Raw genomic sequence first — 15934 nt, forward strand, 5'->3', positions numbered from 1 at the left:
CTGTATTATTTTTACTTGATATGCTTGATCATGTGTATGTTATACTTTTACAAATCTCACTAAAAATCTAATTTACAAAAATAGATAGACAATCAGTGAACCAATGTGTATGGTTTATGGACACCAAAGCCTTGTTGATGCAACTATGAAGCGAAGACTAGCTGATCATACTAAAGAGCTACTGCAGCTCAACTTGAGGAAAAACTTAATCCTGGTCATTATAGAAAGGTGTCAGAACACACACTGCATCGTAGTTTGCTGCGTATAGTGCTGTGTAGCCACAAACCAGTCAGAGTGCCCATGATGACCCTTTTGCACAGCGAAAAACACCTTGCAAGCATCAGAACTGGACCATGGAGTAATGGAAGAAAGTTACCTGGTCTGACAAATCTGTTTTTTGTTTTTTTTTAAATAGGTGGATGGCTGGAGCGTGTGTATAGTTTACCTGTGGAAGCAACAGTAGCAGAATGCAAAGTAGCATCCATATTATTATTGGTTAATATTTATATAGCGTCAGCTTATTCCGCAGCGCTTTACAATAAGAGGGGAATTTACCAAATGAGACAATAACACAATGTAACAGGAACAAAAGGTAATTGAGAACCCTGCTCAAACAAGCTGGCAATCTAGAAGAGGTGGGGTATAAAAACACAATAGGAAGAGTATTGAGGGAGACAGCAAATATACATGGTGGGAAAATAGCAGAACTGGAGGTGAGAGTGGAGTGTGGCCCTTTAAGAGAGAGCAAAAGGAAGGTTTGAGAGATAGAAGTTACTCTTGGAGGCCATAAGCAATTCTGAAAAGATGGGTTTTGAGGGACTTCATAAAGGATTGAAGACTAGGGGAGAGTCTGACAGGGGTAGGCAGGCTGTTCCAAAGGAAAGGAGCAGCCCGTGAGAAGTCTTGCAGGTGTGAATTTATAGTAAGGCTGCGAGCAGCAGACAGGAGAAGGTCACCAGTAGAGCAGAGAGAGGGTGCATACCTATGAATCAGTGAAGAAATGTAAGAGGGGCTAGAGTTGGTTAGGGCTTTATAGGTAAAGGTTAGTATTTTAAATTGACACCTGTAGAGTACAGGAAGCCAATGTAAGGATTGACAGAGGGGTGAGAGGAGCGACAGGAGAGAAAGATCAGCATTCTTCACAGATTGTAGGGAGGCAGTACGGCTTCTGGGGAGACCGATTAGGAGGGAATTACAGTAATCCATGCGAGAAATCACTAGAGCATGAACAAGCTCCTTGGTAACATCTTGCGTAAGAAAGGGGCGCATGCAGGCAATGTTTTTAAGCTGGAATCGACAGGTTTTAACAACAGACTGGAAATGAGTAGCAAAGGTGAGGCCAGGCTCAAAAATGACACCAAGACAGCAAGCTTGAAAGTATGGGGTGAGGCAAGTACCGTCAACCTGCAGGGAGAGTGAAGGTGGAGGATCAGTGTTATATGGATGCTACTTTGACATGTACCTAGAGATTGTTGCCGACTTCATATAGGTCTTCATGGCAATGGTGTTCCCTGATGGAAGTGGCCTCTTTCAGCAGGATAATGCACCCTGCCACGTGCAAAAATTGTTCAGGAATGGTTTGAGGAACATGACAGAGTTCAAGGTGCTGCCTTGGCCTCAAAATTCCCCAGATTTCAATCCATTTGAGCATCTGTGGGATGTGTTGAAATAACAAATTGATCCATTGAGGCCCCATCTTGCACTTTGCAGGACTTAAAGAATATGCTGGTAATGTCAGTTACCAAAGGACACGTTCAGAAGTCTTCTGGAGTCCATGCATATGAAGTAAACTGTTTTGGCTGCACGAGGGGGACCTACACAATATTAGGTAGGTGCTTATAATGGTGTGGCTGGTCAGTGTAGATAGGTGTTGAGTGATCTATGACAAACACAAACCAACACGGAATGTAAAACACAGCCTGCTTTGCCAGCTCTAGATCAATTAAACCCTTATAGTGAAAGCCAAATAAATGTACTCTTTGTTTGAAAACATTTTTTAGGTTCATTGTTTTGATGATTTTACAACCAAGGAAAAAATACTGATCAAGATTCATTATAGTTTATCGCAAAAATGTAGTAACAAGCATAACTGTTTTGACACTTAGGAAGCTTTCTAAATGTTAGGTTTTTCTTATGACGTGATGTGGCTAAGCCAATAACTAATAAATATAATGGGTTCGTCATTTTTGATTGAAGAAATTTCCCCAAACGTGGTAAACGAAAATCTAGCTTATATGTTGTGTTTGTAGTGCATGGAGTACTTCTTTAAGGATGGCAAAGCAACAAGTAATAGTTTAACAACAGCTGGAAAAAATACCTTTTATTTGCGCTCTACATACTTCTCTCCCCCAGTAATGCTGTCAGTGTACTATAGGTTAAAGACAATGTGTTCTGAAGTGATCGTTGTTTTGGGGGGTGAAAAAATGTAAAACTATCTACGCAAAAGTGTACCACTGTACTAGTTTATTACCAACTATTAGGACCACAAATGTCTACTTTTAGAATGAAGGCTATGAACTATCCAACCTTTTTGCATGCACTGAATACAAAAACAAATAATTATCCTGTGGAAAGCTGCAGGTCAAGGTATTAAACATTCTTGTTGCAAAGTATGAGACAGCTGCAGCTGTGTCACAGATAGTCATTCTATGCACAAACCTGACTTTCCTTATGCTCACATGTGCTTCAAAACTTTGCCTATCTCAATGCTCAGCAACAGCTGGTTGAGCATCATGGGGAATGCATTACTAAATATCTTTTTCGGTCCAAGCATACATTGGAAAAAAAATATTTGCTCCTACTTGTACGGTGAAGAAAGGTATCCAGATGATGAAAATCTAAAAAAATAAACTCATCATGGGGCTGAGAGGTAAAGTTCACACTGAGCGTGTTAAAGGCAATCATCTCTCCCTGGATTAAAGCTGGGTTTCTCTGCAATAAGAATATGTAGAGAAATCACCTTCATGGGTGCGGCTAGCAGTCGATAGGTGTAATATAAACAAGAACCAAATAAAACTCGCCAAGGCTCACAGCATAAATTGTAAAGTTATCATGGTTTGGTTTATTCAAATTATGAAATCATGGAGAAGTGAAAATGAAACGGACATGGATGTTTTCAATAAAGTTATTTTGATATTGTTAACCCTTGTTTTAAATGAATAAACTACAGCAATGGTTTATGAAGTGCTACAATAGGCCATCTTCATCACGGAAAGACAGCCTTTTCTACTACACAACAGGCCACATAATCTCTGTTCTCAATACACTCCCAGTGATATGAGCTAAAATGTGCACGTGTAGGTTCACTGGCAGCATCATATGGCTGACAGGAAGTCCACTGACAGTATGTTGAATAAATAACTGTTCAGGCACTCTGGGATGACAAAAATAGCACCTTTATTGGGGCAAAAGCAGCAACGTTTCCACTCTAGCAGTTGAAACATTGCTGCTTTTGCCCCAATAAAGGTGCTATTTTTGTCATCCCAGAGTGCCTGAACCGTTCTTTATTCTGAATATTTTGCAAGGGAGGCCTGGCCAGCCCAAGCTTCAGAGCACCTAGATTATTTGGTGAGTGTGGTATCCAGTACGTCTCCACCACTGACAGTATGTTGTCACTCATTGTGGACGAGTTATCCACAAATAGTGAATACATAACACAGCAATGCTTCACGTAAGAATTAAAAATGCATCTATACATTGTGCTAGTGAAACACCCACCACCTAGATTATTGCTTTTTTCTTGTGGCTCAGATTTAAAAATCAAATGTGGATTCCTAGGGCATATTGTGCGACACTGCAACAACACTGTGGCATAGTGTGTTTGTGTGTATACCAAATAGAGTCATAACACATATGGTAGTCACAGTTCTTTGTAAAGCTTGCTATAGAAGAATTTCTATAGATATTCTGATGACCCCAAATGTTGCATGTAAAATACAAAATAACAGGATACCAGTCTTTAACTGCATATGAGACGTAAATCATAAAAAAAAAATGACTAATATAAAAAGTTTATTAAGTGCTCCATAAAGTGCTGCAATTACATATATCAGTAAAAGTGTATTTTAGCGTATTTTATTATTTGCCGTTTCGTTCAGGTGTGATTAAAAGAGCACTATAGCGCCAGGAAAACAAATTAGTTTTCCTGGCACTATAGAGTTATTAGGTTTCCCCTTCAGCCACTTACCTTAATCCAGCGCCGGGTTCCCTCTCCTCCCTCTGCTGACGTCAGCTCTCGAGTGGAGCCTAATGCGCATTCATAGCCAGAGCCGTGCGCATTCAAAATGCCCAAAGGAAATCATTACTCAATGCTTTCCTATGGGGATCTGAACTCACGCTGCATGAGTTTAATGCAATTTTCAGACTGAGAATCACAGAAGCAGCCTATTGTGGCTGTCGAGAGGCTGGATTAAACCTGCAGTGTAAACATAGTTTCTATATTTTCAGCTGCAGGGATACAACTGGGGTGGGGTACCCAGAGCACTTCATTGAGCTGAAGTGGTCTGGGTGCCTATAGTGGTCCTTTAAGTGGCAAAATAAGCAAAATAACTAACTCCAAATAATAAAATACACCATATTTCAAAACCAGGTTTGCAAAGACGTCTAACTATTCATACTACAGCTTGACAAAGCCATGAGTCAGGTTTGGTTTATGGTAGATCTATTTTAGGATAAAGCTTTCCTCAATCATAATCTGATATATATACAGATAATAAAATCCATCACTGTGTAAAAACTTTAATAAATAAACCCCCAACCCCCAGCAGTTTGCAGGAGTATGTTTATCTCTTATAATAAAGGGGGGAGGGGGGGGGGGGGTGTATGTGATTCTGGGAGCACCCCTTCCTCTGAGCCATTATATTAGTGATATCATAATGATTGCCCCCTGTGTGTGGATAGTGAGTGAGGGCAGCAGGGTGTACACACATGGTGGCAGGGCTTGCATTAAGAGACCTTCTTACCCGCTGCTCCTCGTTCCTGTCCCAGCGTCACAGCCACGGTCTATGAGGTCACACCGACCATATCCCAGGGCGGGCCGACACGTCACATCGGAGCGACGCGCCAGCCCAGTAGGGGCTACACCCTACCCAACAGGTAAAACCACCGCTTCCCGGCGCGGGGTGATGACGTCGCGGCAAAGGGGCAAGAGTGAGGGCTGGACTTACCTCAGAAGCCACGCCCCCTCCTCCTCTTGCTGCTGCTGCTGCTGTCCACTACGTCATACGGCGCGACCTGATGTTGGAGAGAGAGAGAGAGCGGAGTGAAAGTGAACGCAGAGCTGCTGGTCTCCCTAGTGCTGTGCCCGGAGTGCGCAGTGTCTGACACCGTGCTGGCTGAGTGCAGTGTGACTGGCATGTCATTCCATGACTCCATGTGAGGGCGCTGGGTCACTGTATGTTTATGGTCAGGTCACATGTCCCATGACTGCCAGCATTGCCCCACACTGCCACTGACTGCTCAGTGCATGACTCCCCAGAGACACTGACAGTCTGCATTGCCCCACACTGCCACTGACTCCCCAGAGACACTGACTGCCAGCATTGACCCGCACTGCCACTGACTGCTCTTTGCATGACTCCCCAGAGACACTGACAGTCTGCATTGCCCCACACTGCCACTGACTGCTCATTGCATGACTCCCCAGAGACACTGACAGTCTGCATTGCCCCACACTGTCACTGACTGCTCATTGCATGACTCCCCAGAGACACTGACAGTCTGCATTGCCCCACACTGCCACTGACTGCTCAGTGCATGACTCCCCAGAGACACTGACAGTCTGCATTGCCCCACACTGGCACTGACTGCTCTTTGCATGACTCCCCAGAGACACTGACAGTCTGCATTGCCCCACACTGCCACTGACTGCTCATTGCATGACTCCCCAGAGACACTGACAGTCTGCATTGCCCCACACTGGCACTGACTGCTCTTTGCATGACTCCCCAGAGACACTGACAGTCTGCATTGCCCCACACTGCTACTGACTGCTCATTGCATGACTCCCCAGAGACACTGACAGTCTGCATTGTCAGAGGGTGGACAGTCCTGGGGCCCCAGCTGTGGTGGAGATGTGCCAATGACACTGATCCCCTGTGAACGTGAGGAAGAGAAGCCCTCTCCTGCTAATCTGCCCCCACCCAGCCTAATAACAACAATAACAGACGCAGCCGCCTCATCCTCCTTGCACCGGGTCAGTGAGCTGAGATTACCGGTAGGATGAGCTGGCTCTTCTCCTCTTCTAAAGGCAACAGACCCCTGGCCCCTCTCACCAGCCTGCAACAACAGAAACAGAGGCAGATCGAGTCCCTGAAGGCTTGTCACAGCAGGTGAGCTGGCCAGCTCCTCTCACATATACCCCTTTCAGTCAATCAGTGTTTCATTTCCTTGACATTGTATGTTTGTATAATAAACTAAACACATGGCCTCAAATGTAACATTCTAGAATGCAGCAGTAATTACACCAAACACCCCAGATAATTGTCAATATACCATGTATACATTGTGTTGGCTTAGCTTTATGGGAAACATATGTTGAGAACATATGTATGCTAATGTTTGGTTACCTACCTATCTTTATTTATATTCTGATGTCATGCTAATATTTTAAATAATATAAATGTATGTATTTACATTTTATCAAAAAGGAAATTATCTTCTTGCCCTTTACATCTCGCAAGCTCAACAGCTTAAGTTATGTGTTGTTATCTTTAGAAATGTGATGGCAGACTTCTGTGACTCCTGGTGGAGGGTTTCCATGAGATAAATCCATTAGACTAGCTGAACCTCACTCAAAATATAGTCCTCAGCATTTGGTTTGATAAAGGCAGGCCCCTCAAAATTTGAAGGAAAAACAAATCCGGTAAATTCATAGTGTAAGCACCAAAGAACTATAGAACATTTTCCTGCTTGCAGGTGCTTTTTTTGATGAATGAGTTACTTTCTTGAAAACATGTTTTGCATTTCGGGTATTTTAGCAGTGTAGAATGTTTGTTTGTTTTTAATGAAATACTTCTTGTTGCCTTCTAATAATGTAACCTATCAACTGTCCAATATAATTAAATAACTTTTGGGGTTATTATCTTTAAGAAAGTTAGTTCATGTTTAGATGAACACAGCCACTTACAACTGTGCATGTTAATGCCATGGAAACTGTGAGAAAGTTACATACAACTTATGTGGCCTGGAGGAATCACTTCCTACTTAAGATTTCACATTATGGAGTTCTGAGTGTATGTGGAAGGTGTACCGCTGCACCTCAGGTGCTAAAGTTATAATGAGCAGGATGAATGAAGAGAAGGTTAGGTGAGTTGTTAATCACAAAAGGTATGCAGGACTCATAGTTGGTGAAAATGCTCAGAGTGTTCCTTGAAGGAAGACTGAAACCGTGCATGACTTGCACAACAAGTATTACAAAGTGTGAACGTGACTGTGTGTCACTTTTGTAGTCCTCACCAGTTCTCTTTGTTAAATGATAACACGATTTGTTCCTTAAATTTTGGTATACCTTGCCATGTGAACATAAATTGTATTGATACAGTTCAGTTAAATGAACAGTAGTGCCTTCTAGTTTTTGTAGTCGCTGGATTATGAGTCAGTGAGCACTGACTGAGAGCACTTGTTGCTCTGTCTTTAATTGCTGCCCATTGCTGGATGTTTTAATGTGGATCTTGTTTAGCAGAGTTGCGTAGGTGTTGGGAGAACCTCAGTTTTTGTCAAACTGCTTTAAAACTAGAGGGGAACACTTCTCTATAATAAGCTGTAGTGGTGCTTTGTGTCCCTTTAAATAAATGTCTGGGCTTGGTATTTGTTTGTCATATTGTGCAGGCATCAGTAACAAAGAAGCTACTGTTGACATGGACTCTCTGCTTGAATTAGCTGCTTAACTGTGCCCTGGAATAACTCTAGAAAGCTTTTTGATGGTTTTTCAATCTTGTTTCTAAAATAGATCCCAAAAATAAAAGTTGTCTAGTATCTTACGGTTCTGGGAATAATTACTATATAGGAATTGGGTGTTTTTAACTATTTAAAGGGACACTTCAGGCACCCAGAACACTTCTGCCCATTGTAGTGGTCTGAGTGCCAACTCCCACCACCTTTAACCCTGCAAGTTTAATTATTGCAGTTTTTATAAACTGCAATAATTACCTTGCAGGGTTAAGTCCTCCTCTAGTGGCTGTCTATCAGACAGCCACAAGAGAGACGTCCGTGTTCTTAGAACACGAAAAGTGTTTTAAACGACGCTGGACGTCCTCACGCTATGCATGAGGACCTCCAGTGTCTCTGGAATCCCCATAGGAAAGCATTGAATAATGCTTTGTATGGGGAAGTCTAATGTGCGCGCAGCCATTGCTGATGTCTGCGGGGGAAGAGCGTGGGTGGAGCTTGACTCAGCGCCGAGGGACAATGGCGCTGGATTCAGGTAAGTCGCTGAAGGGGTTTTAACCCCTTCAGCAACATGGGATGGGAGGTGAGAGGGAGGCACTGTAGGGTCCTGCAGTGCCTATTATTATTATTATTTTTTTGAGTGCGTGCATGTATCTTTATTCTCCTGGATGGTATATTTATTCCTAATTTTATAACATGACAGGAGGCTTCATATTTGCATTAACTTTCTTTACTAGCTCCATAGCAGCAAAGGAAAAAAAAACTCTTAACCCCTTAAGGACACATGACGTGTGTGACACGTCATAATTCCCTTTTATTCCAGAAGTTTGGTCCTTAAGGGGTTAAAGAAAGAACCAATCAGAGTGAAACAGAGGAGATATAGGCCCATGCATAGCCCATCATTTCCTCTTTCTTTGCTGCTCCATCACAAGTCAGGTCAGAGTACTGCTTCTTTAATACTACTTTATAATCATTTTAGGTACTAAAATTATTATTTATAGTGGGGGTGGTGAGGGCTCCTTTAATTTGTGTGGGACATTGGGGGGTCTCTTTTCTTCCTTATCTGGGTCCCCCCTCTTCCCCCCCCCTCCCCCCCCTCCAGTGGCAACGTTCGCCACCTTTTTATTCATCTTGCCCGTCCTGCTCACACAGACTGCTGTGTGAACGGAGCAGGGCAAGCTAAGAGGCAGCACACACACTCAGGGCGGCCTCTGTACAGCCGCCCTCCCAGTGCTGCCTCTTCTCCGTTCGCGCGTTACACAGCGCGAACGGAGGTTTCTCTCCAGCCCTCCTGTCAGCCCTCCTGTCAGGCTCTGGGGAGACTCGGAGGGCTGCCCCTCCAAAGCCGCCCTCCTAGTGCTGCCTCTCCTCCGTTCGCGTTACCAGCGCGAACGGAGGTTTACTTCCAGCCCTCCTGTCAGGCAGGGCTCTGGGGAGACTCGGAGGGCTGACTCTTATAAGCCGCCCTCCTAGTGCTGCCTCTCCCCCGTTCGCGTTACCAGCGCGAACGGAGGTTTACTTCCAGCCCTCCTGTCAGGCAGGGCTCTGGGGAGACTCGGAGGGCTGACTCTTATAAAGCCGCCCTCCTAGTGCTGCCTCTCCTCCGTTCGCGCGTTACACAGCGCGAACGGAGGTTTTTTCCTTCCAGCCCTGTAGTCAGGCAGGGCTCTGGGGACGCAAGGCTTCCCTTGCCAGTTGATTTAGCCGCGGCTGTTCCCCGCGAAAATTTCCCGCGCTTTTAAAGGGCCAGACCTCGCGAGAATCGCGGTGGCCATCTTGTGGGTGCTGTGGCTACGGTGGAATAAGCTGCAGACAGGAGTGCTCCTGGTGTGCCTCAGACTACCAGTCTACTGCAAAGTGAGTGTTGCTATTGCATTAAAGGGGACCTGTATATTTTGGGTGCATCAACCCTTATGGAGTGGGATTGCCAGTAAGTTTTACACTAGTATTCTGGCACGGGGTGAGCCCCCCTTACCAGTGCTGCTTACGGGAATTTTGCTATAGCAATTCCCCTCTTTTCCTGGGTGAGCCCCAGTGTGAGTCCGCCTTCCACGCTACTAAGCGTCATAACCTTGACGGCCGACGGCCTCTTATTCATACCCTCCCACACAGTCCCCATACCTCTCCAACCTGTGCCTGCCAGCAAGTTAACATAATGGAAAAGGAGACACCGATTTCCGCGGATCAGATGCAAGCCATGATTAATGCGGCTGTAGCCGCATCGCTAGAAAAGGCCATGGCAATGGTGCTCCCCACGGCCTCTGATACCCTCAAGCCGCCTGGCAAATCTAGTCGCCCCAGGGATGATTCTGGGGACTCCGACAATTCCTCCCAAGAGAGAATGCGCCCGGCGAAACGCCACTGGAAGGGCGAAGGGTCTCGGAAGGCCCCAAAAAAGGGCAAGACGCCTCTCAAACGTCATGCACAGATGACACCAGTGCCTAAAACAATCCCTGACGACGCCTCCTCCTCGGAGGAAGAAGAGATGCCCCATACCCTGTCCGTCCTGGATGAGTGGCAGGCAGAGGCTTCGGATTCTGACAACGGCGATTGGGGATCCAACGCCTAAGTCACAGAGACCTTCCTGGGTGAGCCCGAGAGGAAAGGGTCGGCAGAGTCTTCCACGACATCTGCTAGCCAGGAGCAAGAAACCTTCCTGGATACTACGGGACAACGCATGTTTGATCCCAGGAATATACGCCACCCCCGCTCCGGGGAGTGGGCTCCACCCGACCACCTTGTGAAGTTTATGCACTTCTGGATTCGGAAACCGCTCGAGAAGCACGTCCGTAAGAGGATGCGGGCTGAGTGCCCTAGACCTTCCCTGCCAGACAAGGTGGCGTTTACGCCAGAGTTTGATCAGCTCATGCTGACTTTCATGGAAAGAGGTGGTCGCGATCCACGCAGGGGGATTGAACGGAGCTTTAATGGGGCACAAGACAAGCTCCTGGATGCGATGGGGCCGCTAGCCCGAGTGATGTATTTGGCTGATGATGCCTATACCAGAGCGGACTCATTTACCGCGGACATGGTGCGCAATTGGGCGCATGATATTAGAGAATGGACCCAGCGGAGCTTCTGCTTCCTGGGGAATACGAATGCGGCCCTCTCAACAGAACGGCGCCGCGCAGCACTGTTCAGAATTGACCCGAAGCTGGCCGACCTTGGGGTAAAAGAATTAGGCCCCCAGGCACAGGGCAAACTTTTCGGAGAGGCATTTATGAAGGAGCTCAATAAACACGTGAATGTGTTCACGTCCCTAAACAAGGCTCGTACCTCTATGAGAAAGGTCTTCAGAGGCAACCCCTCCAGGGGTGTTTTTTCAAGGGCTGGTCTGCAGCGGGGCCGTGCCACCAGCCGCTTCTGGCCATCAGGCCCCCGCACTGGACCTCCGCAACTCTCCTACTCGGGAACGAGGCAACCCTACTCCCACTTCCAAAGGGGAACGGATAGAGGCCGGGGAGCCCGCGGACGTACCCGCGCAAGATTTCCCACAGGTAAGGCAACAAAACACACCTATGTCTTTAATAACCATGACTGCCGGCCGTGTTTCTCTTTTTTTCCCAGAATTGGGCAGACCTCACCTCGGATACATGGGTGTTGCAGACGGTCAGGGGCTATCGCATCGAACTGCAATCACGCCCCGTGCAACACGGGCCTCCACGGCCCCTATGCTTCACCACCACGGACTCCCAACTTATAGAGTTGGAATTAGGCGACCTCCTAAAAAAGGGCACGATACAGCCCGCACACACCCCGGAGGGTTACTTCAGCAACATGTTCCTCGTGCGGAAAAAGACCGGAGACTTCCGACCGGTGATCAACCTACGGGACCTGAACGCCCACGTAGTCTATCGCCATTTCAAGATGGAAGGCATCCATCTTCTGAGGGACTTATTACAAGAAAGGGACTGGTTTACACGTCTGGATCTCAAAGACGCATACCTATCGATCCCTATTCATATAGACAGCCGTCCACTCCTTCGTTTTCTATGGCACGGATCTCCGTGGCAATTCACCTGCCTCCCTTTCGGCCTCAGCTCAGCCCCCTGGTGCTTCACAAAGATGCTGAAACCGGTGGTGGCCCACCTCAGGGCTTGAGGCATCAGATGTATCATCTACTTAGACGATATACTCATATTTTGCAACGCGAGCGACAAGGCCTCACGCCACACCGAATACACGATTCAACTGATAGAATCTCTGGGATTTATCGTCAACAAGGACAAATCTGCATTGACTCCCATGCGCACAATTCAATTCCTGGGCTTCGACATAGACTCCAGATCCTGTACTCTCCACTTACCAAGGACCAAAGTGACGGCCATCAAGAAGAAGATACGCAACGTCCTCAAACTCAAATCCATCCCCCTCCGACAACTAGCACGGATCATGGGTCTCCTTTCCTCCTCCATCCAGGCCATATTTCCGGGACCGCTACACTATCGGGCCATGCAACGGTTGAAAGCCCGCATCCTCAGCCAAAATCCCACATACAACCAACCGGTTCCTCTGACGGACGAGGTCCGCCAGGAACTCGAATGGTGGCTCAACTGCATGCAGGCTTGGAATGGTCGGGCCATTTTCGGCAGTCACCCAGACTTCATTCTAGAATCGGATGCGAGCCGATGGGGATGGGGCGCCACAGATGGATCAACATCCACAGGTGGGACCTGGACGAACCAGGAACTCACCATGCACATCAACGGCCTGGAGCTTTTAGCCGGAGCCTTCGCCATTCGCAGTCTGGTAAAAGGACAATCCAATTGCTGTATCCTACTGCGGATGGACAACTTTTCCGCGGTACGCTACATCAACCACCTGGGAGGGACTCGCTCCCAAACACTAGCCAATCTGACGAAAGAGATCTTCGACTATTGCCTCCCGCGCAACATCTCCATCAAGGCCGAGCACCTACCAGGGGAATCGAACCTCACCGCGGACTGGTACTCACGACACTGGAGGGACGCCAGCGATTGGCAATTGAGCACACAGGTATTCGCTCGCTTGAACGAACAGAGAGGACCGTTCATCCTCGACCTCTTCGCATCACGCAACAACCGTCAACTGCCGAGATTTTACAGCTGGCTCCCGGACCCGGAGTGCGTAGCGGTGGATGCATTCACCCAACATTGGCCCAGACAGGGGGCATATGCCTTCCCTCCGTTCGCAATGATTGCAAGAGTGCTTCATCACGTACGACAACGGGAAGTGACGCTAACACTATTGACACCATTATGGCAGAGCCAGCCCTGGTTCCCCGACCTACTCGAATTATCGTGCAACGACCCACTCCTCCTACCGAGCGACCCATACCTGCTCAAGGATCCACTGGGCAACCCACACCCCATGCTTCTGGACGATCGCCTACCTCTGGTGGCCTGGACGCTTTCAGGGGCGCATGGGACACCCACGGGTTATCGGCTACAACTAGGGACCTACTGTGGGATTCATGGGCCCCGGGAACTAGAAGAAGCTACCTATCGGCATGGAGAACTTGGTCCAGTTGGTGCGTGTGACGGAGTTTGGATCCCTTTACGGCTCCTGTACCCGAGATACTGAATTTCCCCTCATCCATCTTTGCAGAAGGTAAATCGTATCGCACTATCAACGTCCTCAGATCAGCCATATCCGCAGCTCACGTTCCATCCCAGGGGAAAGCAATAGGACAGGATCCTTTGGTTTGCCGACTATTACGGGGGATTAAAATGAGACGCCCTCCGACACCAAGATATCAGCATCTCTGGGATGTGGATATGGTACTTAGATTCCTGAAGGAATGGCCCTCAAATGAACTCCTATCCCTGAAACAGCTGACAGCGAAATTCACCTTTCTACTGAGCCTGGTCTCATTTCGCCGTGTCTCAGATGTACGGGCGTTTGATGCGGATGCCTTTACTATTGGCCCGGACGGGGTTACCTTCCAAATCTCCCGGAGAACCAAGACTGATTCAAAGTCAATATTTTACCCGTTCTTTATATCGGAACCTCAACTCTGTGTGGTTAGGGCATTGAGAACATATATGGAGACAACGGAGACGCTACGTCGACCAGACTCTCGACAACTACTGATATCATACGTTAAACCTCATGGTCCAGTCTCAACCACCACACTATCCAGATGGATTAGATGGATCCTCACCCTTGCCGGGGTGAAACCGTCCTTCGGAGCGCACTCCGTAAGGGGAGCGGCGGCAGCTTTTTTGGCAGGTGCACCATTGGCAGACATTCTCCAAGCAGCGGACTGGTCTCGCGAATCAACATTCCGGACCTTTTACTTCCGACAGTCGTCTAATGCCGCATTCTCCCTTCTGCCTAAGCGTTAAAAATGCAAATATGAAGCCTCCTGTCATGTTATAAAATTGAAGATTATGCTAGCGCAGTGTACTGATAATCTTAATTTTAATAATGACAGGAGGCGAATATTTCCCCCCCTTTTCTCTTGATGTTCCCACCCGAATGAGGAGGTAAGTTACGATTCATGGGGACAATGGTAACCCTTGCTGTAGTTAGGTTTCAAAGGGCTGTAGGATGGGGAATGTTGTTGTCTTTATAATGTAATTTAGTTAGATCGATAGTATTCTAAAGATAAGACGTATAGGAATAACGGAGAGTTTACATACCTAATAAGACATTTATGGTCTATGGTCAATTCCGTATCACTGATACTAGTCTCTCTTTCCTTGCAGTTTAACAAGCTTTATGGAGGATGGAGAGACTGGAAATCCTCACCGTTCTCAACAGTGAATCAACTAAGTCAAGCGGGATCAAGTTGGATCTGACACGTTTGTCATTGTCTTTTGGACTTGTGATGTCGCATTAATCAAGAGGAAATGATGGGCTATGCATGGGCCTATATCTCCTCTGTTTCACTCTGATTGGTTCTTTCTTTAAGAGTTTTTTTTTCCTTTGCTGCTATGGAGCTAGTAAAGAAAGTTAATGCAAATATGAAGCCTCCTGTCATTATTAAAATTAAGATTATCAGTACACTGCGCTAGCATAATCTTCAATTCTCAGGTCCTCTACCAGAGGCTTGGGAGTCTGAGGATTCTGTGCAGAACTGCACTCTTTTGGACAGCGATCTCAGATGTCCCAGCTGGAATCTGTTGAAGCCACTCCCCCAACTTGGGCGTCACAGCCAGAGTGCTCCTTTCACAACTGGAACTATTACTGAATTTACTTTCCACATTCTTTCTAGCTAGTGATGTCCCGAACTGTTCGCTGGCGAATAGTTCCTGGCGAACATCACTTGTTCGCTACGGATGGCGAACACATGTGCTGTTCGGTCCGCCCCCTATTCGTCATCATTGAGTAAACTTTGACCCTGCCTGTACCTCACAGTCAGCAGACACATTCCAGCCAATCAGCAGCAGACCCTCCCTCCCAGACCCTCCCACCTCCTGGACAGTATCCATTTTACATTCATTGTGAAGCTGAATTCTTAGTGAGAGTAGGGACAGTGTAGCTGCTGCTTATTTGATAGGGAAATTGATAGCTAGGCTAGTGTATTCGGTGTCCACTACAGTCCTGAAGGACTCATCTGATCTCTGCTGTAAGGACAGCACCCCAAAAAGCCCTTTTTTGACTGTAATATAATAGCGTTTCAGGGCCTGCCAGGGCACAGTGTCACACCAGTGCAACTCATATCTGGTGTAACAGTAGTGTACATTTAAAAAAATAAAAATAAAATTTTGACTGTAATAGATTGAATAGCAGTTAGTTGTCTGCCAGCGTGTGTGTCAGGCTCACAGCGTGTACTGTGCCCAGTGTCACCACTCATATCTGGTGTCCCAGTAGCTTGCATTTAAAAAAAACACTAAACTTTTTTGACTGTAATATAATAGCATTCAGTTTCCTTCACTAGTGTGCGTTTCAGGGCCTGCCCAGTGCCACCACTCACTCATATCTGGTGTCACAATAGGTTGCATTTAAAAACAACAAAACTTTTTGGACTGTAATATAATAGCAGTCAGTTTCCTTCACGAGTGTGCGTTTCAGGGCCTGCCAGGGCACAGTGTCACTCATATCTGTTGTCACAGTAGCTTGC

At 46.8% G+C, this 15934-nt stretch overlaps 2 protein-coding genes across 2 annotated transcripts in view; one reads left to right on the forward strand and one right to left on the reverse strand.

Annotated features, from left to right (window-relative positions):
- Window positions 1–5123, reverse strand: part of CNOT7 (CCR4-NOT transcription complex subunit 7) — a 42757-nt gene extending 37634 nt beyond the window's left edge. Inside the window, exon 1 of the mRNA XM_063458059.1 lies at window positions 4962–5123. The gene's annotated coding sequence lies outside the window, so the exon portion shown is untranslated. The remainder of the gene's footprint in view (window positions 1–4961) is intronic.
- Window positions 5124–5224: 101 nt separating this feature from the next.
- Window positions 5225–15934, forward strand: part of VPS37A (VPS37A subunit of ESCRT-I) — a 55264-nt gene continuing 44554 nt past the window's right edge. Inside the window, exon 1 of the mRNA XM_063458061.1 lies at window positions 5225–6329. Within this exon, the coding sequence (XP_063314131.1) occupies window positions 6220–6329 (110 nt within the window). The 5' untranslated portion in view covers window positions 5225–6219. The remainder of the gene's footprint in view (window positions 6330–15934) is intronic.

This window comes from Pelobates fuscus, chromosome 6, assembly GCF_036172605.1.
Source record: "Pelobates fuscus isolate aPelFus1 chromosome 6, aPelFus1.pri, whole genome shotgun sequence".
NCBI classification, from domain to species: domain Eukaryota; kingdom Metazoa; phylum Chordata; class Amphibia; order Anura; family Pelobatidae; genus Pelobates; species Pelobates fuscus.